At 41.3% G+C, this 24,727-nt stretch overlaps 4 protein-coding genes across 6 annotated transcripts; 2 read left to right on the top strand and 2 right to left on the bottom strand.

Moving 5' to 3' along the window:
• Positions 1–49: 49 nt before the first annotated feature.
• Positions 50–5,084, bottom strand: ykt6 (YKT6 v-SNARE homolog (S. cerevisiae)). The gene is made up of 8 exons (XM_041936299.1): positions 4,903–5,084; positions 4,346–4,512; positions 4,033–4,115; positions 3,193–3,293; positions 2,984–3,088; positions 2,695–2,760; positions 2,166–2,267; positions 50–2,059 (listed from the first exon to the last, which is right to left on the bottom strand). The coding sequence occupies exons 2-8, from the start codon at positions 4,447–4,449 to the stop codon at positions 2,024–2,026; spliced, it is 597 nt and encodes a 198-aa protein (XP_041792233.1). The 5' UTR covers positions 4,450–4,512; positions 4,903–5,084; the 3' UTR covers positions 50–2,023.
• Positions 5,085–5,627: 543 nt separating this feature from the next.
• gck (glucokinase (hexokinase 4)) lies at positions 5,628–12,114 on the top strand. Of its 2 annotated transcripts, none has more exons than XM_041936297.1 (10): positions 5,628–5,687; positions 8,786–8,948; positions 9,049–9,218; positions 9,432–9,551; positions 9,685–9,780; positions 9,881–9,980; positions 10,100–10,283; positions 10,913–11,068; positions 11,487–11,720; positions 11,967–12,114. In XM_041936297.1, the coding sequence occupies exons 1-10, from the start codon at positions 5,628–5,630 to the stop codon at positions 12,112–12,114; spliced, it is 1,431 nt and encodes a 476-aa protein (XP_041792231.1). The 2 variants fall into 2 exon arrangements, with proteins under 2 accessions (XP_041792231.1, XP_041792232.1); XM_041936298.1 differs by lacking the exon at positions 5,628–5,687 and adding an exon at positions 8,413–8,508 and having other exon boundaries at positions 9,064–9,218.
• A 1,870-nt stretch (positions 12,115–13,984) lies between these two features.
• Positions 13,985–15,320, top strand: myl7 (myosin, light chain 7, regulatory). The gene is made up of 6 exons (XM_041936606.1): positions 13,985–14,110; positions 14,523–14,598; positions 14,705–14,809; positions 14,900–14,978; positions 15,081–15,129; positions 15,216–15,320. The coding sequence occupies exons 1-6, from the start codon at positions 13,985–13,987 to the stop codon at positions 15,318–15,320; spliced, it is 540 nt and encodes a 179-aa protein (XP_041792540.1).
• A 2,522-nt stretch (positions 15,321–17,842) lies between these two features.
• Positions 17,843–23,654, bottom strand: agpat9l (1-acylglycerol-3-phosphate O-acyltransferase 9, like). Of its 2 annotated transcripts, none has more exons than XM_041936900.1 (14): positions 23,578–23,654; positions 22,976–23,178; positions 22,800–22,866; positions 21,358–21,506; positions 21,080–21,225; positions 20,550–20,624; positions 20,336–20,425; positions 20,154–20,247; positions 19,951–20,066; positions 19,523–19,578; positions 19,218–19,303; positions 18,986–19,114; positions 18,743–18,822; positions 17,843–18,349 (listed from the first exon to the last, which is right to left on the bottom strand). In XM_041936900.1, the coding sequence occupies exons 2-14, from the start codon at positions 23,117–23,119 to the stop codon at positions 18,241–18,243; spliced, it is 1,341 nt and encodes a 446-aa protein (XP_041792834.1). In that variant the 5' UTR covers positions 23,120–23,178; positions 23,578–23,654; the 3' UTR covers positions 17,843–18,240. The 2 variants fall into 2 exon arrangements, with proteins under 2 accessions (XP_041792834.1, XP_041792836.1); XM_041936902.1 differs by lacking the exon at positions 23,578–23,654 and adding an exon at positions 23,397–23,510.
• Positions 23,655–24,727: the final 1,073 nt, after the last annotated feature.

Below are 24,727 nucleotides of genomic sequence, written 5' to 3'. Positions count from 1 at the left end.
ACACCTCAATACCACTCAAGTGCCAGAAAATACCACCAGCACACACAAGTCATTTATTTGTGTGTTTTATCTTAGCTTAAGAATACATATCCTGTAAACAATCAGTGTTTGAACAAAGCAAAAACAAACTGTTATTACAGACAGAAAAGAACTGTTTATTATCTGAAGTTTTAAATTTGCAAACCACATCTGGATCTAAACGTTTAATGCAGACTGTTAAACACACTGGTCAGTATAAGACACAACCTGCAAATAGCTACAGCATAATTTCAAAGAGGAGAGTTTCAAATTCAGCACATTAATTGGAAATTTTGAAATTAAAGAAAAGAAATTAAACAAATATGCCAAAAACAACCCTGGACACGCTTCATGTGGGAATTAGTAATAAGAATAGCACATATAAAGGTCAATTTACTGTCCTTCATGAGAAATAGTTCCATTTATTCTCTCCACTTTAAAGAGAGACATACGCCAACAGTCTGCAGAGATATTGCACAAAAGTTTACACTGTAAAAGCAGAAAGAGCGATTCAGATCACACACAACACTCCTCACATACAGGCACTCAACATCAATGCAGCCTGCAGATGTTGTGTATCAGCAAATCATACACACATACAGCAGAAAGTGAGCAGAGAAAAATCTAAAATACACCACCAAAGGCATCTCTTGATCTTAAACTGATCAGCAGTTCCAGAAGACATTTCTACCCAGTCAGGCCTCAGTAGAAACAGTGCTGACAGTAAAAAACAAAATCAAAAGTCTCTTGGAGTGTCTTAAAATAAGACTGGGATGTAAAATCATTCAATTTCTAATATCACTCAACACATGTCTCGTCTTTGTTCAAACGTTGGAGCCATTTTAGGAAAAACTTGAGGCCAGAGTTTAGCAGCACCCGAGGATTCCCAGAATCACCACAGTCACATTAAGCGATGGTCACATGTCAGTGACCCCAGGTTTGAGAGGTACAGATGAGCCCTGGACTGTAGAGGTCCTGAGTGGGCTTTCGAACTCTAAAAATGTAACGCGTGTTGGCAAACAGAGAGAAAAGCATGACTACAGTATGCGAAGAGAGTCCTTCTCATGAGACAACATAACGTTTAAACAAAACAGGAGGGGGTTAAATGTTAGCCATACAGCAATAAGGCTGTGTCTATGAAGAAACACCTTTCTTCATGTTCCATCTATTCTCCCACTTCTCACCAGCTTTAAGATGCACCATCACTCAACAACACACTCACCCAAAGCGGGAATGTTTACGATTTCATTTAACACTACCAGACAGAGAAAAGCAAGGAAGTCACGCAACTTAATGCGGTCTGGCGAACATGTTTCAAAATCATTGTACAATTCAGTGAGATCTCGATGTCACACGTCAGAGCAGCGACTTGCTGTCTTGGCTCACGTTAAGAGTTTTGGATTGACCTCAACGTTGAGGCTCACTGGAACGATACAGTACATAAACAGTGCCACCTAGTGGGCAACAAAGCTCACTCCTGCAAGACAAAGAGAGAGGAACTGAACCGAAACAGTGACGCATTTTATGAATTCACAAGACTGTGAGATTGTCAGAGTTGCCTTGAAGCAGAAGCACAACCGTGGTTAATACTTTCTGAAATCAAACTATTAAGATCTGACTGAATCTGAAAGACGTTAAATGGTTTGAGGACGTTTCAACAATACATCACCATTACACAACGTCACACTATTATGTCCCCAGCTGGTATTGAAACACCACACAGATGTTTACCATTGGAAAGGTGAAAAATAATTGAAATGTTACTTCTTCCCCTAACCGAGCCCCATCACTCCTTCAGCCCCCATCAGCCACAATCTGGAGAGGTCACGCTGCCGATTGACCGCCACTTTGCACCCTTTCTTGCTCTTATCCTGGTGCCCCATCCTGGATTAGACAGTGTCCGTTCTGTCCGTTGTGTTGAGAGCTGGTGGCAGGTGCATGATGGGAGTTGTAGGAAAAGCAGAAAGGCAGAGAGAGGCGTGTCCACGAGGACGAGGCAGCAACATCACATGATTTCACAGCATGAGTTCTGTTTGCGTGCCTGCAGGTTTAACACGAACACACATGCACACAGTCAGTCATCTAAAACAGTGAATGCCCATTAGACTTTCAGTCCAGTGTTGCTAAGGCAAGATGCCAGTACTTACGGTCTTGTAGAAGGTTTTGGAGTGGAGTCCCAGGTGCTCTGACTTTGCCACAAGATCATCCAGTTTCTCTCCTCTGTCCAACAGACTCTCCATGGTGTTGTGCTACAGAGACAAAATATTTGTTCATGAAATAGTGTGCAGAGTAAAGATTTGGGCTCAACAAGGACGGAAATGTTCCGTAGGTTTCGGGCATGCAGATGCACTGATACTAGTCTCTGGTCTTTAGTTTATCCATAAGACATTTACCATAAACCCTATCCAAGCAGAGGTGTCAGCATCAGCAGAGATGCCACCACCTCAACCACCTGATCACTCTATTGCATAACTCAGACATATGCCACCTTATTCACTACGAGTTGTACTATGTGTCTTTACATCTGTCCTCTGTGCTCCCCACCCATGCACTATCTTGATGAAGCCGCAGCCCTCCTATTGTTTACACACGCCTGCACATTGTGTGAATGACAATAAAGTTGAATTCAATTGAATAGATTAAAGTGTTGGGTCTCAGTTTGTGGGGGTATTTTACCAAAATGATCTTGGTCTCATCCAGCTCTGCCTGCACTTTGGTCATTGCATCTGCTTCCCTGGGATTCTGAGGAAAAGACAAAAACAAAACAAACAAAGGTCAGGTACAAAGCTATTGCATACAGACCATTTGACAGGATTTCATAAATAAGCTCAACCACAAACTGATTCATGAATTTCATCTTTATGCCTCCATCTTTACGTTTATGTAATAGCACATCTCATTACTACTTAGTAAACAATCAGGGCTTCTTTTGACATAATTTCTGTTGAACAGATTAAAAACTAACCTGGTACTTAGAAAGGTGAATATCCAGGGCTTTGTAGTTTATGGTTTCAGGATTACCAGATGGCCAGTCTATACTGTCTACTTGTCTGGAGAACTCCTCTAATACCTAAAAAAAAACAAAAAAAAAAAACACAGAGAGCAGGCTAATTATTGAAGTTGACAGCAAAGTGCAATAATTATGTGTCTTTATCTACATGTTTTAGTGCAGACCTTGTCCAGTAATGTGAAACAGACTCTCTGTGGGTATTCAGCATCTGCAATGACCACAGCACTCAGGTTGTCGTTTCTTACATAAACATGGCACAGGTACTCTGAAAGAAGAGAGGAACCATGTATGATATTATCAAAGCAGGAGCATATTAGAAATAGCATTCATGGTAAGGGTGAACCCAGAGCCAGTCGCCACACTTGTGAAGAAAAACAGAAGTAAAACTGAATTTTCCAAATAAATGTTAGCACAATGTTCTGCATATGATGACCAATATGTAATCATTGTGCACCTTGGCTGTGCTTTTCTTGACATTTTTTTTAACACTTGCTTCATGAAATATGTCGCTACACATGTCTATCATTTCTATAATTCAGCTTGTTTCATGGTTAGTGAGTAAAAAGGGGGTTAATGTGCTGTATAGAAAGGGACCTGGTGTGTCTATGTAAGAGCAGCTAACAGTATAATTTGTTACATGATGAATAAATTAACCCCTCTGCTATCAGGATGCCCTTGGTACTGTAAATATTAACTATGTACTTATGCTTCACATGTAACTACACAAAGTTGGTACTGTTGTGTAGACCCGGTGGCACCAAACCTAGTGAGAAATCTAAGTCTAGAGTGACACTGATACAAGCTAGACCAAATACAAAAACAGACACAAGTTAAATGTTTCCATGCAGAATTAAAATGACGGTATCTCAAATATAACCAAATAGATCATTATCTCATAATTTGAGTCAAAATAGGTTAAAATGATGTTAAATTAAAGTATTAAAGTATAGTAAAAATTATAAGTTTGACATGCTCTTCAGACTGGACTGAACCTGCTTTCTTACCTTGTTCTTTGACAGAGGCACGACTTCCTTGTGATGTCCGTTCAACAATCAAGGCACTGGTGAAGGTCATGAACTCTTGAGCACTAAATAAACCAAAACAAGATTGTCACTGGTGGAAAAGTATCCCAGCATGGTCAGGCAACATTATTTATACTAAACACTGCATTGACGCTTGTGATCCATCATCGAATTGCCAAAGCAACTGCCAGAAGAAAGAGCACAATGTTACTAATTGCACACAGACAATTCACACACACACACAACGAGGACAATAAAGTGTTTAATCGGTCAGATGCTACTCAGTCAGACCCACCTGGAGCGCTCAAAGAAGCTGAAGGAGGAGAGGTTATACGCCGCTTTGAGGAGGTTGGCTTTGGTCGCTCCTTTGTGGATGATGCTGAGACTGTAGAGCTTCATGCTGCCGCCGACTCGCTTCTGGTCACTCAGTCACTGCAAATACGATCACACAGCCCGGGTGATCTAATTTGGAAGATGACACAAGCACAATCACATGAGAGCATTATCCCTTATCCAACTCAGTCAGCTAGCTTCCCTGCTAACAATAACGAAGCTAAAGAAACTTGAGTGAAGTTCAGCTGTCAAGTGTTAGCTTACAAGTGAAAAGTAGCCGCCTTATTATTAGCTAACAAGCTAATCGAGTATTGTTGGCTATTCTCGTCTTTAGCGTTAACTGTTTATCTTCAGGCGACGACAATTTGGTTAACCGACAATGAGCAGTATAAACTTACCACAGGCTGGTGACCAAATAGCTAAATCCGGTTTAAAACTTGTAAAAATATCTGAAATCAAGTCATGCATACGGCTAGCTACAGATGCTATCTGGTCTCCGTGAGGCCTCAGCTAACTTACCAGACAAATCAGCAGCAAACTGTTTGATTCCCGTCAAAACAACCGAACAAACTTTTTATTCCACATAAACTAAAACGCATAAATAGGTATAGCAGACGTCCGGCGATCTGATCACAATGTAGTTAACGCTGACTCTAGTTTTCAATATGTAATTCAGTGACCAATCACCACGTCACGATCCTCAGACGGTACAACGGGATAACGACTCGGGCGGAAACAAACACGGCGATATTGTCATAGTTCCGATTGAAGAGAAAAGTTAATAAAAGTACTCATGGCTAATCCAGTCAGTAGGGGATCTTGTATCTCCAAATCACATTCAACTTGAGACGGATAATGTCAGCTTTTCTTCAATTGTGCAAAAAATAGAAAAAAAACGAATGTTTTAACTGTTGGTGAAGTGAGACCTCGTCATGAACGTGAGGCTTTCTCTGCAAAAGCAGACTTTATTCTCTATTTGCCTTCCTATATTGATGATCATGGACTGTAAATACGTATAAGCTGTACAGTCTATATTGATCACTCATTATTCACTCCTTTTGGGCTGCTTCATCCACTGCGTGGGAGTCAGTCTTTTTTATATAAATTATTTTGGAAAAACAAGACTGGGTATGACATATGAAATCCTTTTGTAATAAGAATAAGAATAAGAATAATAGTTCTAAAAGTTTTCAACAGCTTGGTGGCCTTGTGATTGTTGGCCAAAAACATGGGACCTTCAATTGATGTTTTCTCTGGTAATTTTGCTCCATTTAACAATTTCACCCTGGCCACTTAACTCAGTGGTAAGTGTTTTCCATGCCAGAAGTGTGCCCGTAATTCATTTCCAAGGCAACACATTGAAATCGTTTTGGCATGGAAACCACTGAGCCTTAGGTGCATCTGTTGACTGCTCAGCTGCGCCGGGGGAGGAAATGATTTTTCTTTCCTGGAACTAGTTTTGGTTGCGTTAAGATATTGAAGTAACACAGTCAGTAAGAAGGTCAGCTACAAACTGGAGGTTTGCTTAATATTTTTTCTCTCTTTTTTTCCTTTTTCTTTTCTTTCTTTTTTGTTGTTAAATTGAATGATTCATCGTTCGAATGAAGGTTTGGATGGAAAATTCTCTTAATCTGTTTTGCCTTTAACTGACTATTGGAGCTGATGACACATCCAGTGCCCTGATGTGGATATTAACTGTACCTGTTAACTGCAAGAATGATGACAAATCCATAGGTTTTGACATAATATATCTGCAGGAACGAAGATGAATCCTTAGTTTTCACCCCTTAAAATAGCAGCAAGAATGAAGAAGAATCCATAGGCTTTTTGTGACACTTCTGCCTGCTTTCCAAAAGATTTAATTTCACTGCTTATCAGTGAGGCCTTGAAAATACTGCAGATATGTAAATGTGGCTGAGACTTGGTGCAGAACATTATGTAGATCAAACTTGTTGGGAATATAATAGTGGTTGGGCAGATTCTCGTAAAAGGATAACAGTTTCTTTACACCTCATGCACGGACGCCAATTGAAAACACCTTAACAGCAGACACTTAGGAATCTCCAAACCTCCTGGGAAGAGTGAGTGAACTTCCACTGCAGAGCACTGATGGTCGGCAGGACACTTGGGATTTAATCCTCGTTGTCATACGATGGATAAGGTAAAGGAGAAAAAGGCTTAGATTTAAGGATATGAAAGTCAAGGTTGTAATTTACTGAATTACATACTGTATGTCTTATGCTGAGTATGATAGACCTTCTGCCTCACTCCTGCCTCTCTTACATTTATCTTTCTCATCAAGAATGTTTTTGAAAATGTTGCATCTATCTATCTATCTATCTATCTATCTATCTATCTATCTATATGCATGTCTGTCTATTCATAAGCAGGTAATTAAATAACTGATTCAGCTCGAGATAAATAGTGACCAAGTTAATATGTACCCATTAAATAAGTGGGAAACAGGTACAAGCATACATGTTATTCTCAGTACAGTAAGTCAGTAGAATGGGCCCATGGCTGCAGTATGGATCTAAAGTCATAGTATAAAATGATGGACAGGACAGGTGTTGTAATGTTGCATCAGAACAAAACATGTATTTTCTGTTTCAGTGTTTAACTCAGTATAAAGTGTTGTGCAGCTTCAATGAAATAAGATGCTTGATGTCAAAAATTATGGAGGAATTTTCAAACCTAAAGCTACTAAAGGGGACATTTATGGAGAAAAATTTTAAGAGGTATATTACTTTTTTTTTTTTTTTTTTTTTGCATGAATGTTTGTGTCTTTAGGTCAGTGTGACTGTAGCATTTAGAAGCAAGGGCACTGGGGGAGAGGGTCACAGTTACCTCACAGCCAGAGGTCAGAGCTAAGAAAAGCTGCAGAGCTGCAGATAAGCACAGGAGGCCTTCACCTGAAGCATACTGTTGTTAGTTTTAGAGGTCATTCATCCCTCACTGTTGCTAATTTTAGACATGTTTCTAATTTTACAAATATATGCGTAACTCTGTCAGGCCTCTAAAGTTCTCTCATTGAGCAACAGTGAGGCCCTGCAGGTTGCACTTGTAAACTAAAAAAAAGTTCAAATGCCAAGGTTCATGTTCAGATTTGTTTGATTTGTGTTGGGGGGCTGTAAAATCTCAGTCGTTTGGATGAACTCTAGGTCACAGGTAACACCTTGCCCCATGCAAAGAAAGAAAGCAAAGAATAATTTACCAAATTTATCTTAACTCTTTTTACTATGGTAACAGGCCTTCTGAGACAGTTTACCTTTACAGTAACTGACAAATCCTCATATATTTCTTTTGTTCATATTACCCTAAACAAGGAAAATCTCACTGGGCCGAAAAGTCTGTTTTTCAAGTTTTGCCCTGGTAAAGATAGCAGCAAATAAACTGAATTACAAGCAAACATATAGCACAAGATCAAAATGAGATGGTATAATATTTTGTGGTAGGTTTGATTATCAAGTCAGCATCTCTCTTAGTTATTAATGTTTCTGGTGTTCATTTAAAAAATAATTTTTTCAACAAGGAATAAAATGATAATGTGTATTCGATCAGGACAGATGCAGAAAGAATTCATAAATTAAATATTTGAATATTCTAATAATCCATCAATGATGGATGATATATTTTAACTTCCCCCCTGCATTAAAGCTGAACTGTCCTTTAAGCTCAGTTCTTACTTTGTAGAAATTAGGTCAAGTAGAGTTTTTTCATTTTTTTGTACAGAGGCTCTACTTCTGTGTGCGTGTGTGTATGTGTGTGTGTTTGTGTGTGTGTGTGTGTGTGTGTGTGTGTGTGTGTGTGTGTGTGTGTGTGTGTGTGTTTGAAGCCCCGATCACCAGATGGGGTGACATTCGGGAAGGGGGTGGGCTTTCGCGTCCGGTGTGGCTCTGCCCACTTCACCTGAGCATAAAAACAGCTGAGGCTCTCATTCAGTGGTACTCACAGTTCAGTGACTCTGCACACACACAGGCTGAGCACACACTCACCACACACCTAGAAACACACACAGAGGCTCATTTAGTTAAACCTGCGAAGATGCCGTGTGTCAGCTCTCATCTCGACCAGATGGTGAAGATGCCTTGTAGCTACAGCTCTGTGGTTGATGAAATCCTCATGGTAAGATTCGCTTCTCTGTCTGGTGTGTGTTTGTAGAGACATTTGCACCTTTAGTATTGCTTTGGATTTGTGTTTTTATCTCATGCAACTGTTCTCAGCGTTAACCACAGCCTTTACACGCAGACTGCTCCATGCTGCTTCAGAGGAAACTCTGGATGAGGAGCTCGTTTAAGATGTTTAGTGCTACTTTGTCCTGTATTTTAGCAGAACATAGAGTCCTCTACACTTTATTCCATTGTTCCGTCACCTGACCTGCTCGTCTCTCCCCTCATTGCAGGTAGAGCAGATCCTGTCAGAGTTCACGCTGAATAAGGAAGAGCTCAAAGAAGTCATGAAGAGGATGCAGCGTGAGATGGAGAGAGGACTGCGTTTAGAGACGCATGAAGAAGCCAGTGTCAAAATGCTTCCAACGTATGTCTGCTCCACCCCTGAGGGATCAGGTAGAGCCTTCAATCACACCATCGCTTTTTTCTTTTGTTTCAGTAAAGATCACACAGACGTCACCAAGGAGATAAAGCCAGGATGTGCACTCAGATGTAGTGTGTGTTTTGACAGAGGTGGGCGACTTCCTGGCTCTGGACCTGGGGGGGACGAACTTCCGTGTGATGCTGGTGAAGGTGGGTGAAGATGAGGAGAGGAGCTGGAAGGTGGAGACCAAGAACCAGATGTACTCCATTCCTGAAGATGCCATGACAGGCACTGCTGAAATGGTTTGTGACTTCTGTGTTAAAATAGAAATTTCTTATCAGTTTCATTATGAGGAATAGGAAGTGATGGTGACAGCTCAAAACTAAAAGAGTGGCAAGGAGTTTTCTGAAGCTTTTGTAAGCACAACAACAACAGCGTTGACTTCAAATTTCTCAGAATAAAATTAGCACTACGTTTGTCCACATCTCACACCCTCTGTTTCTCTCTCTCTGCAGCTGTTTGACTACATAGCAGAGTGTATGTCAGACTTTTTGGACAAACATCATATCAAGCACAAAAAGCTTCCTCTGGGTTTCACCTTCTCCTTTCCTGTACGACATGAGGACATTGACAAGGTAGGGTGTTATGCTTCAAGTTATGCAGTAACTTCCATCACATTTCCCACCAAGAAAAAGAGTCTCTTTGACTCCTTGTCTTCTGTACCCATCATTTATGCAGTTTAGATATTCAAAGTCTTTTTTTCCACAGGGTATCCTGCTTAACTGGACCAAAGGCTTCAAGGCATCTGGGGCAGAAGGGAACAATGTTGTGGGTTTACTCAGAGATGCTATCAAGAGACGAGGGGTAAGTTGCTGTAAATTAGAATTAGTTTCTTTCTTCATAAACAAACAAGATGATTTTTAACATGACTGACTCTAAACGCATCATGATTGTTATTACTTAGGACTTTGAGATGGATGTGGTTGCCATGGTGAATGACACAGTAGCCACCATGATTTCCTGCTATTATGAGGATCGCAGCTGTGAAGTCGGGATGATTGTTGGTAAGTAGCTCCAAACGCACACAAGCGTGATTGCGCAGCTAATATGAACACACTGACATGCTGAGACATGCAGACTCAGACACATCTAAAGTTTGTGTTTTTGCCTTTTTTTCAACCAGGCACTGGTTGCAATGCGTGTTACATGGAGGAGATGAGGACTGTGGAGCTGGTAGAAGGGGAGGAGGGCCGGATGTGTGTGAACACAGAGTGGGGGGCGTTTGGAGACAACGGGGAGCTGGAGGAGTTCAGGCTGGAGTACGACAGAGTGGTAGACGAGACCTCGATTAACCCTGGACATCAGCTGTGAGTCAAACATGCAGCCAAAGTCACACAAACTAAAGCTGGCCACTTGTTTGGTCGCTCCATATGTCCTCCAACTTCATCTACTGTGCGCACGAGCACTCAAGTGTATGTTCGAGCTCAGAGAAATAGATCATTAAAGGTGATGGGAGTGAGATATTCGCAATCTAAAACGTGCCACACACCCCTTTCTTCATTCTCTTATTGTTTTTCTGAATTAATCAAGCTTCTGTGGCAGTACTCACCTGACTCTCACCTGAGCTGTCTGTGTAGTTGCTAAGCTACCCAGTGTTTTTCCTGAGGATGTTTGTAAATGGCGTGAGCCCTCATACGTCAGTGGTCAGTCAGTGGACGGAGGTGTCAGATTAATGATCCCTCTCTGCTGCTTGCCATAGTGCCTACTGGCCTAATGGCTGTTTACCTTTTGCACTGGCAGCCCCTCCACACAGACAACTGCTTAGGCCAGCCTCATTCTGCCTCTTTAGCACTGACGTTGGCATCCTCATCCGCTCTCCTCTCCTTTCCCAGCCTGTGCTGAGAAGAGTTGTTTGCTCACTATTTCAACATCGTACCCGGAGTTCCTGTCTGGTTTTAACGTTACCTGTCTCCTCTCTTATTCTTGCCTCTTGCAGTTTTGAGAAGCTGATCAGCGGGAAGTACATGGGTGAGCTGGTGAGGCTTGTTCTGATGAAGCTGGTGAATGAAGACCTGCTGTTTAACGGCGAAGCCTCAGAGCTGCTGAAGACACGTGGCAGCTTTGAGACGCGCTATGTCTCACAGGTGGAGAGGTGAGCATCAAAGAATCCTAACTGGGCCACAGTCATCCACCAGTTTAAGACAATTACATTTAAAAAAATACATGTTTTTTACAAAATAAAAACAGACAAAAGAGATAAAAAAGACATGATTTGTGCACGTAGACAACCATTGCATTTGTTTCAGCACAGTGAAAAATGCCCATATGGCAAAAACAAGTGGTAATGTAAAGCCTGTTGTGTTGCGTAACCATATGCTGATGACATAAGCTTATATAACAGTGCTGATGGGGATTGCGCAGAAGCAATTTGGTTTGCTTGACTTGTAGCTGTTACCTTCTGCAGTATTTGTAGAAGTTTGATTTAATAGGTGGCACTTTTTATATATCATGAATGTAGTGGAACCGTTTTGAAAACTGTTTCATTTTGCCTGTTGCCATTTTCTTTTCAGTGACACCGGGGACAGGAAACAAATCTACAACATCCTGTCGTCACTGGGTGTTCTGCCGTCAGAGCTGGACTGTGACATCGTGCGTCTGGTCTGTGAGAGTGTTTCCACTCGCTCTGCTCATATGTGCGGCGCAGGCCTTGCTGGTGTGATCAACCGGATGAGGGAGCGACGCAGCCAGGAAGCCCTGGAGATCACAGTGGGGGTTGATGGATCTGTCTACAAGCTGCACCCATGGTGAGGAACGGCCGCTGTTGTCAACCTTTGAATATCTTTTAAATAGGAAATATGAGGATCATGTGATTAGATTTAGATTAGCAAAGCCCACCCTAATACACAATGTTTTTTCCCCCCATTGCTAACTGAACTATCATTGACAGTAAATGAATCAAATAAGAATCAAGTAGCACTGCACCAATATTTAACAATCATATGAGGATCTGACTAATTCTGCACTCTAAACGTGTTCTCTCTCCATCTCAGTTTCCGCGAGAGGTTCCACAAGATCGTCAGGGACCTAACGCCTCACTGCGAGATCACCTTCATCCAGTCGGAGGAGGGCAGCGGTCGTGGAGCTGCTCTTATCTCAGCCGTGGCCTGTAAGATGGCCGCGTGCATGCTGACACAGTAAAGGGAGTCGTGCACTAACTTTCTTCCTGCAGGACAGTGCTGAAGGAAGCCTGAACTCTGAATCTGAGAACACAGATGACACGTCATCCACAGTCGGCAGCTCTGGCCTTTTTTCAGGCTCAGAGGGATGTGACTTGGCAGAACGGATACTCACAGCTGGAAGATGTACAGAAAAGAAAGCAGCAAACAACTTGTATTATAGACTGTATTCACTAGTATTAGACCAACTTTTAGCAATTGCAAAGTAAGAATTGGTTTACTGTGATGGACTGGCCTATTTCAAAAATGGCTGATACGTTATTGATGGTAGTGCATTATAATACCAGTACAAACTGGTTGATGTACAACACAAGGATTCTTTTTGTAAATGCTGCTGTACACTCTGACTAAATCAAATGCATTGCTTTGCTGTGTAGTAATTCCTGTTTGTGAGCAATGAAATATTTCTTTGGTACTGTATATTTAAATTTCATGTTTACAATCGTATGTATGTTAGCCAGTAGACTGTTGTTTTTCATATGCACATGATGAATGCTGGATGAGAATAAGCTTAACTGTAAATAAAACTGCTTTAATAAACTAATCTATTGTACTTTAAACTCTTTTTTTAATTGCACATTGTCAATACGTCAGTATCACTTGTAAAGAAAATTTGAAGTTTTGACTTACTGTAACTTCTATGTCAACAAATGGGACATTTCTTAAGAGAAGTGGCATCAAAACACACCAAAAGAATGTAATGACTTTCAAGTAATGCGATACACTTTTAACACAATGACAGACTTGAAACTATCGGTGTAACAGTCCTATTAATGTTAACTTAATGAAGTAAAAGCTACCAAACATGAATATAATATGTTCTTTCCTGTAAATGCAATGATTATTTCACTAGATTTTGGGCTTTCATTACAGTAACACCATAAAATGGATCAAGAACAATTATTTATTTTTGTCCGTTCATAGAAAATATAATCCTTATGCATGCTGGTATAAATTACCTGAAAATAAAATGAGGTGCTACGCTAAGTGTGGATGATTTTGGTTCATGGCACGATCTTTTAGTCAATTAAAAAAGAACATGCACGTCTGTTGATCTATAACCATGATATAACCAACATTGACTTGGTTATATATTATCAAACTCATTTAACTGAAATTATCATCCTATTCTCACCAGTAATTCACAGAGAGTGGGGAGTTTTGATTTAGTTTGAGCAGGAAGGATTTAAGCTGTCCAAAATAAATCAAGTTTTGAGAGAAATGTTATTCCTACACATAAATCAGTTGATGGAATGACAAGAAATTATTGTAGGAACAAGTAAGGTGTGTTTTTACTAAAATCTTTACAAAAACACACATGAAACACATTAACATTACCTTCGGAGCTCGATTTGACCTCTGAAGAGTAATTTTATTTGGTTGAATGACTGTCAAATGTCAGAGGCCGCTTTCCCCTGTCTCCTCTCTCCCTCTCTGCTCTTCATATCTCTGTTTTCCAGCCCAGAGGAATCCTGACTGCTTCACCTCTTATCAGGTCCCTTCAGTGACACACAGAGAGCAGCCATGGCCATGTAAGGGACTGTGCTGCCCACAGCAGGCTATTATAGGAGGGTAGCAGATAAGATGGGCCGCACATAAAACCCACCCCAGCATCACACCTCGGCTGGGAGTCCACGTACAACCACTCAGACATGGTAAGACATGGTTTTTAGTCTTTTGGTGCTTTCAGACAGTGATCATTAAAAAAGAACACAGATGCTTTTGGGATCCTATCACTGTATTGCATTTGGGTTAATGTGTATTCTTTTATGTTGTGTATACTTCTGATCTGTGATTTGTGATCTAATCGAGAACATCAGGGTGGAAACTGAATGAGTTTGTGTTCGTCTTCTCAGGCGAGTAAGAAGGCCTCTAATAAGAGACAGAGGGGAGGACAGAAGTCTTGCTCCAATGTCTTCTCCATGTTCGAGCAGTCCCAGATACAGGAGTTCAAGGAGGTACAGCACAACGCGCCTTCTCCTGCCGGGACACAGCTCCCTTTAAAAATTCTCTTGGAGGAAATTTGCATAGGAACCTGTGATTTTTTATTTTGAAATGCATGCAAAGGAAGGAAAATATTCTAGCAATTTACCATCTTTAGTTGACTTAATAGTATTGGAATGATTGGAGTGACAAACTGCATGGATGAGAAGTACATCCCCTTTGCAAACCATTTGATTCCATGCAAGAAAGATTCAAAATGTCGAAGAGTTTTGAGTTAATTTAATTTAACCGTGAGCATGAAATGTCTCAGATAATCAGCCTGCCCGTGCTTGTGAAAACTTCAAAAGAAAAAAGTTTTAAAAGATTGAAAAATGTGTCTATTTCATTTGAATTCTTCCTTATTATTCCTTGTGCTTTATGCTGCAGGCTTTTGGCTGCATTGACCAAGACAGAGATGGTGTTATCAAAAAACAGGACCTGAAGGAGACCTATGGGCAGCTGGGTATTTTCTTTACCTTTAACTCTGTATATTTTTAATCAATTAACTTGTACCTAAAAATAAAAAGAAAAAAGCTTAGGCTGTATTTTGTATTTTGTTTGTGCACCAGGGAAGCTCAACGTCAAAGATGAGGAGCTGGACGAGATGCTGAATGAGGGGAAGGGTCCCATCAACTTCACCGTGTTCCTGACTCTTTTTGGGGAGAAGCTCAACGGTGAGAGTCTTTCTCAGATGTTCAAGCACATGTTTGAATCATCTTTGATGAACTTTTAGAAAACACTGGATGATCCTTGTTCTCCCCCAGGTACCGATCCTGAAGACACCATACTCGCTGCCTTCAAACTGTTTGACCCCAATGGGACGGGCTTTGTTAATAAGGAGGAGTAAGACACATTTTATTAATAAGCTTTCATGTTACTGGCCATAACATTACAGCATCTTCCGTGCTCTCTCCCTTAACACTTCTTTTTGTCTTATTCATCCAGATTCAGACGATTACTGATGAACCAGGCTGATAAATTCACAGCAGAGGAGGTTCGTTTTTTCTTTTCTTACGGTGACCGACTCTCAGATTATTCTCTAAAATCATGATTTTTAATGGTCACTTCATAAACTTCTAGGTGGACCAGGCCTTCGCTCTCGCTCCCATTGACCCGACCGGCAACATCGACTACAAGTCACTCTGCTACATCATCACGCATGGAGACGAGAAGGAGGAATCCTAACGAGGGCTGTGTCGTCAGGTCATCTAAACATGTTGAGAACTGTTTTCACACTGGCTGGTTATCATTCAAAAGCATGAATGATTGATGGAATAATGTTGGAATATCTGATTCACCAGTTAGAAACCCTTATAAATTTCTGTTGTTATTAAAAAGTGGCTCATGTGTTTGTATGCTATCGAGAATAAAGTGTATTGCTCCTTAAAAACTTTTTAGTTGATTACAAATGCTTTTTGTTAAGCATCACTGTATGTGGAATAATACTCAAACTCCTGATCATTGCTGTGATCCCAAAATAAAGTCTGAACATCATGCACAGAAAAAGTCCCATCCTTGATTATTTCTGATATAAAAGACGTTTGACTCAGCTCATAAAGAAATATGCAACCTGATGATATATTAATAACAAATATGATAATTAGATATAGTCATATTAATCATATCTACACTATGTAAAATTACAGTAAAGGTAAAGGAAAATTATATAAAAGCAGGAGAGAATTACAGGGTTCAATAGCTAACTGGTGATTTTAGTATTTAGATGTGAGTGCTTCACATTCACAGAGACCTCACTGCTGCTCCACTCTTTTGGGGCACTGTTGCCATGGATACGACAACAAACACCTCCATCAACTGCACAGCCACTTTTTCCTGCTCGCACAGCAAACAGCCAGTCAACAAGAGGACGAGGAGCGTGTGAAAGTCTGCAAGGCAAGCTCCACTTTCAGCACATTTGCAACAGCGGCGCTGCAGCCAAATGACTCTGAGTTTGTGTTTGATTTCTGAAATCTGTAGTCCTACTGGCAGAGATGCCTATTGCATCTGGAGCTGCAGGAAGGGTGGATGTAGGAGTAGATACAAGCACAACATGGACACCAGATGGACTGAAGAGGAAGACCAAACCTGCCAACAGGAACTGTGACTCCTATCTGCAACGGTGGGTTCAATTAGTGCACGGGTACTGAAATGTAACAGACGCATCTTTCCCTCACAAAGTTTTGCACTGACGGGTGGATAAGTAATATTGCTGCTGTGATGTTTCAGTAACACAGAAAAGACAATTTTCCATGTTGTTTTCATTCAAAGCAAATTACAGGGATGTCAATATAGGAAAAAGATAATTTCAGGAAATAATAGAAATTTGGTTTTATGATGTTTCTTTTACTAGATAGTAAATGCTGTTGTTAAAGGCCCAATCTGCTAAATTTGTAGTTTGTGGTTGTAATTTCAAAAGTTTGCCATGCAAATGGAAAAAATTGCGTTTTATGTAGAATACATATGGAGATATGTAGTATGCTAACGGATTGTTGGAGCCAGGGCTCTGAACGGAGAAACCGAACAGAACAGAAACAAAAGATCTGCTGCAGAGCAGCTTTATTGGCTTTTATTGCTAAGAGATAAAAGCATTTTAATTTAATCTCTCCCTGTCTGAATCACTGAATCAACAGCAACCTGTTTGTCATTTGAACTGTGCAGGGGGAGACGCAGATGTGAGGCCCTAATCAGGCTCATAAATATTTCACTATACCATTACTCTGTCCTGGCCGCCTCACTAAAAGGAAGAGGCAGGAAGTCCCATTCTAAAGAAAGCTGTGACACGCTGGCTGCTCTCCACTACACATCACTGTACATATATTAGACTCAGATGAGCTAGTTGGCGCTCGCATACAAACTTCTTTTCACTGTTGATGATTTTCGCAGATATCAGGAACAGAGGAAGAAAAACAACCTGTTGCAGGTAAGTGCTGTCACAATACCTGATTGGTTTAGAGGTTGTCATGTGACTGTCGCCGATGCGATTGATGCAACGTTTGTTTTTACACAGGGCATGCAGGACAACACAGATCCAACTGATCAGGAGATTGAAGGTAGGAACAATGGCAATTTGAAACCAAAGAAGTATCAGGATTGCAGCAACATTCAGACAGTTACAGTCAGAGAACTTAAAAGAAACCTGCCTTTGATTTGCTTTAAGGGGCCAAAGAGGGGAACCCACAGGGAAATGACAGCAGTGAGGATCTCACTGCAGGAAAACCACCCAATGGAGGGAGATTGAAAAAGTCTCTGTTGTGTGCTCTCCTTTAAGGCAGTTACATCTCGTGTGGACATTAAATGAACTGCGCTTCCACACTCAATGTTATATTTAAGTGCCAAACCCTTGTGGCTCTTGTGTCAATGCTTTACTGTTGCTGTGAAAAAAAAAATAGGGTGAGAGGTCAAAGGTTACTAAAAGCACTGGGCAAGAAATGTACTTTTTGAATAGCTAAAGCTAAATGTTCACCAGTGTTAAATGCAATGATGGGAGATTGTTCAAACTTGTCCTTAAACTGAAAATGTAATTAACTAAGTGCTTATCAGTGTTAATTATGTTGCAGCGTATCACTGCAAATACATGAAACCAGTATTTAATTTTTCTCTCTAAATCCGTCATATGTATTCAATAATATGTCTTGTTATGCTATAAAACAACGAAAGGACCTTTAGGTTCTCTTTGCTGTTTCATAATCACACCATAGGTATTGAAGTTGTAAACAACATTTATTTAAAAAAACAAAATGCAATGAACGGCACATGAATGAGTCAAGTGACTGAGAGTCGAGACGTTCACGGATCCAGTGGCTTGTCTGCGATCACATTTCATTAAGAGCATTTTCTCACGATCACAGCAGCAGCTACGTTATCTTCAGCAGCAGTAAAAACAGAGAGCTCAGCTTCTCATTAAGTTCAATATTGCACTTGTGTGTTCTGCTAATCACTGAGACTCTCCTCCTTTTAGCTCTACCTAAGGTTTCAGTGTGTTTAAGTCCACTTGGCAGCACTCCCTGTCAGGTTCGTCTAATGGGGACACAGTAGAGGAAAGGGGCCTGTATCCAGTGTAAAGTCTCCAAAAACGGAGATTTATACAAAGCACCGGTCCGGGACCTCAGTCGCTGTTGCTGCTGCTGTCGTCTCCCACCACCATGCTGCTGTACTGCTTCTGTTGCTGCTCTTTCAACGACTCCTTCACCTTTGCTCTCTTCAGGCCTCCATCCCTGCAGGGACAGACAGGTGGAGACGGGACAAACTGAGAGTGGAGCTAATGATTTAAACGCATCTGTTCCACATCAATGATTGTCACTGTCAAGCTAAAAAGGGAATATTTCTTTGTGTTTTTCATGTTTGAGATTCAGTTAAAGGGTTGCATGTTCCTCTGTGGATTAAAACATCTTATCATTCATTAGGAAACCTTTACAACAGACCATAAGAACTTAAGTTGATAAAAGTTGCGCTATGGGTTGTTTTTTAGTCACAGATTAACCTTGGATCTGGACTAAACTATCTTTTGAGAGGAGATTTTTCATATAAAAGTCAAGAAAAGAGAAGAAAAATACTCCAGAACAATTAAATAAAAATAAAGTGAAGAAAGCGAAGAGGTTGAATCTTACCACTGTAGATCTAAAAGCCCTCCCTGGTGAGCGATGGCCGACTTCACTCTGTTTGCAAACTGGACTGCATCTTCCCCCTCCTGCCATTTTGGAATAAAAAAACAAACTCAGTCTACCGTGATGCTTGTCTGTGTGTACATACATGCTGGAGGGGTGGGGGTGTGGGGGGGGGGGCACCTGTGGGCTGTACACGTGGCTTTATGCATGTGTGTGCTCACGTGTTTCAACACATGTCATACCCACCCGCTGGTGCATGGCTGGCAGGTACCAGACATTACAGACGAGGGCCCAGCTGGTCATCATCCTCAGCAGGTAGCTGACCATGCTGTACTTGGAGCTGTTCCAGAAAGCGTCTCCAAATTTTGGGTCGTACTGAGACAAGTTCAAAAATACACAGAGGTGCAATGAGGACGTGTAAGACAGAAAAACAACTGAATGAGAGATGGAGCTCGACTGGCAGGCAGGACTGAGGTACCTTCATGGCTACCGGGTATATTGTTGCTCCAATTTCAAAACTTCCCTTCTTAAACATCATGACAGATGTGTTGTTGATGCAGGTTCCTGTGGAAACCAGACATCAGGAGATTAAAGGGGACAGAGTTGTGTGAGCTCCGTCCAAAGACATAAAATAGCTGCTCATTTGTCACAGCTCAGGGGTCAGACTGCCACTGGGCGCACAGCTAAAAACAACAACCCACTCAGTCTCATGTTGATGATACAAAGACAAACATGAAACTGCATGAAAGAAGTAACTCTGTGTCTCTGCACGGTCACACTTACCCTCTGGAAATATCAATATGGGAAGCTTTGTCTTGTCATTCACATGATCCTTCAACCTGGAAGCATCACAAAGAGGTAATGGAAACCACTTCCTGTCGGCATAAATATCTACACATTGCACCTTTGAAGCGTTTTTTCACACTTGGGACAATACATCAAACATCTGGAACGAGTGTCTGGAGTGAAGATGTGATATTATGAGACACTGGAATCCAAACTGTATGAGTCACTGCTCAGTAGCAACTTTCCAAAACATATCTGTTCTTGTTTGGATAAGAGGAGATACAGAAACTCTAGAAGACTTTACTGCCAGGGAAATGCCAACATCTCTTAATACCAGAGCAGCCGCAGAGAGAAAATAGAGGTGAGAAGGACGTGCAAAGACAAGCATGAAAAGACGTGCTGGGGCTGAGGAGTGGAAAACCAACCTTTTGGTCACTAGGTGGCGATCTTTCATCTCTGCTCTCTCAAACCAGACATGAGGACAGGACCTCACCATGGCTTTCTGGAGGACTCCCATCAAACCTCCATGTACCTGACCCACCTGGCGAACACATTGTGGCTGGATTACGAAAAAATGACCCACAGCATCAGTGCGGAAATGTTAAAATAAAAGAAGTTGCCTCAGTACCATAGCGTAACATCCGTCATTGCAGAGAATCACAATGTCGATGGGAGAGGTGTGATTGGCGACACAGATTCCTCCTTTTTTGGGTTTATTTTCCCTGTTGTTGAAGGCGAAGACATGAGGTCAGTATCAGAGGGTATTCCTGAGCTTTGTTAGGAAGTCAGACGGCGAGGAGCCTCACTTACCTGTTGTGATAGCGGATGGTGGCGGAGAGCCCTCGAGCACAGATCCTGTAGCACATCACATGGACCCACTCACTGAGCCAGAACTTAATCCTATAAAAACAACAACAACAACACATACGCAAACAAGCAAAAATGAGGAGTGAAGAATTTCTATGAGAAAAACAGTCAGATATGGCATTTAGCTGTGATGAGGGTGGTTACAGTTTGTAGTCACCTCCAGTTTGGAAGTAATCCAACTGCAGATGTTCCTATGACCAACCAGGTGAGGCCAATGCAGGCCAGTGTTATCCTGGAGAAAGTGAACACATGTACTCCTTAATTTCCAGCCAGAGAAAATAAAAGCTCATGCATAAAATAACTCTATATAATACTCAATAGTCAGATAAAAATTAATGGTCAGAGGTTCATGAAGTTTTTAAATTCTGTCCAAATTTAAGTGAAAACTGTGACGATGAAGCTTTGATTGTCCTGATACCAGACGAAAACTTCTGTGCTTTGTCTTGCACTCACACACTGCCGCCTCTCTTTCAAAACATTGTATTTTTCTTGATTTCATACATTCTCTCTACTATCGTTTTCACTTGATTTTATTACTTTTATTCAGTGGTTTTAACTGCCATCTTATGTTATGCATTGTCTTCATTTTCATCCTTATTCTGCCTTAATTTTACTGTTATCACCAAAGTGGGTTTGATTCTCCATCTTATTTTACATTAATTTTCTATTCCTCTTTTTAAGTTGTACCTGAGAGGGGCAAGGATGCAGTATCTCACAAAGATACCGAGGCCGTAGACCAGCGTCAGCTTCAGACTGATGTACTGGAAATCATTGTTGGTGCGGGTCAGCAAATTCCAGGACACCAGCTCCTCTGAACTGAATCGCTGCGTCACCTGAATTTTTGAAATGAATGAAGTTTAAAGTCAGGCCAGAGCTTAAAGTCTGAAATGGAAAACCAGGGATTATAAGTGATTTATTACCATTTCCGTGCTACATTGTGTTCTTGCTAACAAATAAAAATGTACCTCATCCTCCACAATGTTCTCAATTCCTCGTCGGGTGAAATAGAAACAGTCACTAAGTGTAAAATCGCCGCCGACTGGTGGTTTGGGGCGACTGCGTCTGAGTTCCTCCAGCTCTTTCTCCATAGAGCCATCTTCCCTCTGGATGAGACCTAACACACACACAAACATGCACACACACGTACACACACACACAGTCGCACAGTCAAACTCAATCATCTGATAGGAATCATTATCTCAATAATAATCAGGAAGATAAGACAGCTTTGCCTTATCTTTTAAGACTGTGTTGATAGCGTTAGAGAACGAACTGGTTTGAGTCTACAAAAGTAAAAAAAAGAAAAAAAAATCAAAGCTCATTCAGGAATGTGTTTCTTGGAAGGAAATTAAGTTATGCACTTGGCAGGAATTCTATAAAAATAAAATAAATGTTGACGATGAATCAAAGCATACAATCATCCACAGCGACTCTGTATCATGTAAGAAGAACTGAAATCTGATCGTAAAACCCAGATTAAATGAAGAGACATTAAGCCCCTAGCTCATCGCAGCAGGAACCAAGGGAACTCACCTCAGCCAACAAAATGTGTCAACAACCCGCCTAAAACATGGCCTTTCACCTTTTGACCTGAAATACATAATAAATAACAGCAGATCTGATCTGCTCAGAGAGCACTCTGAAGCAATAAAGTGTCTGCTCCAGCACGATCCACCCAACAGGTCTCAGAACAATTAAGAGTTGACCTCCACATTATCTGATAGGCGGACAAAGTCCAACAAGAAACCCTGGATTCGGTATACAGTCAAAACTTTCAGAGCAATCTCTGCTTTATCTCTGTTAATAAAGCACTTCCACTACTTTTATTCATTGCCTGGAAATGGAACACTGACACACTTTGAGCTTTGAGGAGGTCGTGCTTTGCTGACATAGTTAACATCGTTATGTGTTGGAGCAGGAGACACCACCCCGTGCTGCTCCATGACCGACCGAGTTGAGTAATTGCATCTTGTGAGATAGGCAGAGTTTGAGTTGACTTCACCATGTTGCCTGTCATAAAAGTTCTCATATTAACAGAGTCACAGAGCCAGACAGAGTCCTGCAGTCCAAAATTAAGCCATTAAAACCTGCCGTTAAAGGTCACACAGCTGCGTATCATCCCATTAGAAATCTGTTTGAACAAACAAAAAGTATTCTGACCTGCACAAGTAAATCAAATACTCTCTCAAAACTGGGCAATATCTGTGCAACAGGCTTGCCCAGACTTGCAATAAAGTATCTTATGAAATCCAGTATTGCAGCAGATCATAGTGTATCTGTCACTAAACCCCCATGTTTCACAATAAAGGATATGACAACAACTTTTGTGAAGAAGAGTTACCACAAGCATTTCTGATGATTATCTATCGAGCCATAACATCCTTCAGACATACAGTTTTTTACTCACCATTAGATGCAGAGGCTTTGAGTGTTCGCTCATCTGTGCATACCTTCTGCATCTTCAGAGTGGCCCACTGCAGAGGGGGACAGACAGGAGACATTCATGCCGTATGTGGACCAGCAGATGAGAACAGCTCAAAGCATGCACATTTGTGAGGAACGTGACAATAAGAACAACAGTACCTCTAAGGTTTTGACCAGGATGGTCATGTAGGTCTCAGAGATGCCCAGCGAGAAGCCAAACATGGCTGGGATCATGATGAAGCTGATAATGAGGTACAGCCAGATCTTCAGCGCCCAGAGGGCCCCTGCCCAGAAATCCTCCATCTCTGCCTTATTCCCTGAGGTGTGCTCGAGAAGCCCTGTGGCTCAGATGCAGTGCAGTCCTGTATGTGAGGGAAAAGTGTTTGTTTTGTCAGTGATCAATACTGTCACCAAAGTCATCCAGACAAAACAGACCAATCCTGTGTAAGACACAATCACTTGTCAGCACATGAAGGTCAACAACAACCATGATGACACGAGGAGCAAAATAAACAGTGCAGGTAATTTAATCAGGAGTAAAGCCTCAGCGGGTCACAGCACCCTTCCCAGAAACACACACCGAGAGGGCACACAGAGACACTGACGGAGTATCTCATCTGTTCCTGCCAACATAAACAAGTCCATGAATAGCCAAACTATGACGGGGCTCCTCTACTCTTTTCACTCCGAGACTGCACACAAGGCAGCATTATTTCCGCTTTCTACAATCATTGTTTTCAAGCTCCACGAGCTCATCTTACCTGTCAAACTGAAGTCCATGTCCTTTCTTCCTGACGAGCGACTCAAAGGAGTGAGCACAGAGTGCAAACACGCCCACTTACTACTGGAACAAAGTTCACGGAGCGCCGCGGAACAGCGTCCCCTGTGGACAGAAAGGGAAGCGCAGACGGCACGGAGAAACGTATATTGAGCTAATGGCTTTACAGAACGGCTGAGTCTTGATACCCTCCGGTCCCACTTGCGTAAGAGATCTTGATCTCTGTGGGCTTACCTGATTCAATAAGGCTTACAGTAATAAAATGCGTCAAAGCAAAAATCGAGGTTGTTAAATCATTCTTGATCTTGGTAATTGCAGACAGGCAAAATTCCTAAGATAAGATAACACTTTACTGATTCCACACTGGGGAAATTAAACAATTACAAGGTATACTTGCTAGGTTTTTTTGAAAAAAAAAATCCATGAGAGCATTTTACTCGAAATAAACTCTAAATCTAACTATTAAGACCACAGGATATGGCTGAAAGCTTCTGAATGAGCTCCAGAAAGTAATTGGATCTTGTGGTAAGATGTTTTTGGTCAAAATGAAAAAGAAAAAAAACAATTTTTGTGGTGAAAATCTGGAAAAAAAAAAGATCCCTGGTGAACTTTGGGTTGCTGGGAACACTGGAACACCAAAGTTGTAAGTATACAAAATGATTAAATTTGCCTTGGATTCATAGAATGATTTTCAGTTCCTCCTGTGAGATCATCAACCACTAACCCAGCTGCCAAAGTGCTGCCCTGAAATTTGATACATTTTGGGAAACAGTAATACTGCTGTCATAAACTGCCCCAAACTTGCCAGACACGTTACTCACCACAACACAGGGAAGCCTTTACGAGGAATGTGGCCACAGTCCGTCTGTCTAAAAGCCTTTCTCTCCCACCTAAGACTAACAAAAGGTCCTGATTATTTTCCAGGTTCACACATTTCACAGTCTGTTGCACATTACTGTAACAGGGGACTTCAGGGGGTGAGTTTGGGTAATGTCTCTGGCAATGATAAGAGGGCGATTCATTCTGGGATTGAACAGAGAGCTTTCTGGACCACAGTCTGGTTACTTGGCAAAGACGCAAAGACAAATGGCTGCTTGCCACAGTTACATACTGTCATACATGCAATACGATGA

The sequence above is a fragment of the Chelmon rostratus genome, chromosome 5 (genome assembly GCF_017976325.1).
Source record: "Chelmon rostratus isolate fCheRos1 chromosome 5, fCheRos1.pri, whole genome shotgun sequence".
NCBI lineage: Eukaryota > Metazoa > Chordata > Actinopteri > Chaetodontiformes > Chaetodontidae > Chelmon > Chelmon rostratus.
This window is presented reverse-complemented; position numbering and strand designations above follow the sequence as displayed.

What these genes read in the sequence shown, in the direction of transcription:
- agpat9l (XM_041936900.1), bottom strand. Translation starts at nt 23,119, where the DNA reads ATGGAGGATTTCTGGGCAGGGGCCCTCTGGGCGCTGAAGATCTGGCTG. An exon ending in AGAACATTGTGGAGGATGAG is followed by an intron (nt 21,226 to 21,357) that starts GTACATTTTTAT and finishes TCAAAAATTCAG; the next exon opens with GTGACGCAGCGATTCAGTTC. An exon ending in CGCCACCTAGTGACCAAAAG is followed by an intron (nt 19,579 to 19,950) that starts GTTGGTTTTCCA and finishes TGATGCTTCCAG; the next exon opens with GTTGAAGGATCATGTGAATG.
- gck (XM_041936298.1), top strand. Translation starts at nt 8,428, where the DNA reads ATGCCGTGTGTCAGCTCTCATCTCGACCAGATGGTGAAGATGCCTTGT. An exon ending in TGACAGGCACTGCTGAAATG is followed by an intron (nt 9,219 to 9,431) that starts GTTTGTGACTTC and finishes CTCTCTCTGCAG; the next exon opens with CTGTTTGACTACATAGCAGA. An exon ending in GACATGAGGACATTGACAAG is followed by an intron (nt 9,552 to 9,684) that starts GTAGGGTGTTAT and finishes TTTTTTCCACAG; the next exon opens with GGTATCCTGCTTAACTGGAC.
- myl7 (XM_041936606.1), top strand. Translation starts at nt 13,985, where the DNA reads ATGAGTTTGTGTTCGTCTTCTCAGGCGAGTAAGAAGGCCTCTAATAAG. An exon ending in AGATACAGGAGTTCAAGGAG is followed by an intron (nt 14,111 to 14,522) that starts GTACAGCACAAC and finishes TTTATGCTGCAG; the next exon opens with GCTTTTGGCTGCATTGACCA. An exon ending in GGCTTTGTTAATAAGGAGGA is followed by an intron (nt 14,979 to 15,080) that starts GTAAGACACATT and finishes TTATTCATCCAG; the next exon opens with ATTCAGACGATTACTGATGA.
- ykt6 (XM_041936299.1), bottom strand. Translation starts at nt 4,449, where the DNA reads ATGAAGCTCTACAGTCTCAGCATCATCCACAAAGGAGCGACCAAAGCC. An exon ending in GTTTCACATTACTGGACAAG is followed by an intron (nt 3,089 to 3,192) that starts GTCTGCACTAAA and finishes GTTTTTTTTTAG; the next exon opens with GTATTAGAGGAGTTCTCCAG. An exon ending in ATGAGACCAAGATCATTTTG is followed by an intron (nt 2,268 to 2,694) that starts GTAAAATACCCC and finishes TTGTCTCTGTAG; the next exon opens with CACAACACCATGGAGAGTCT.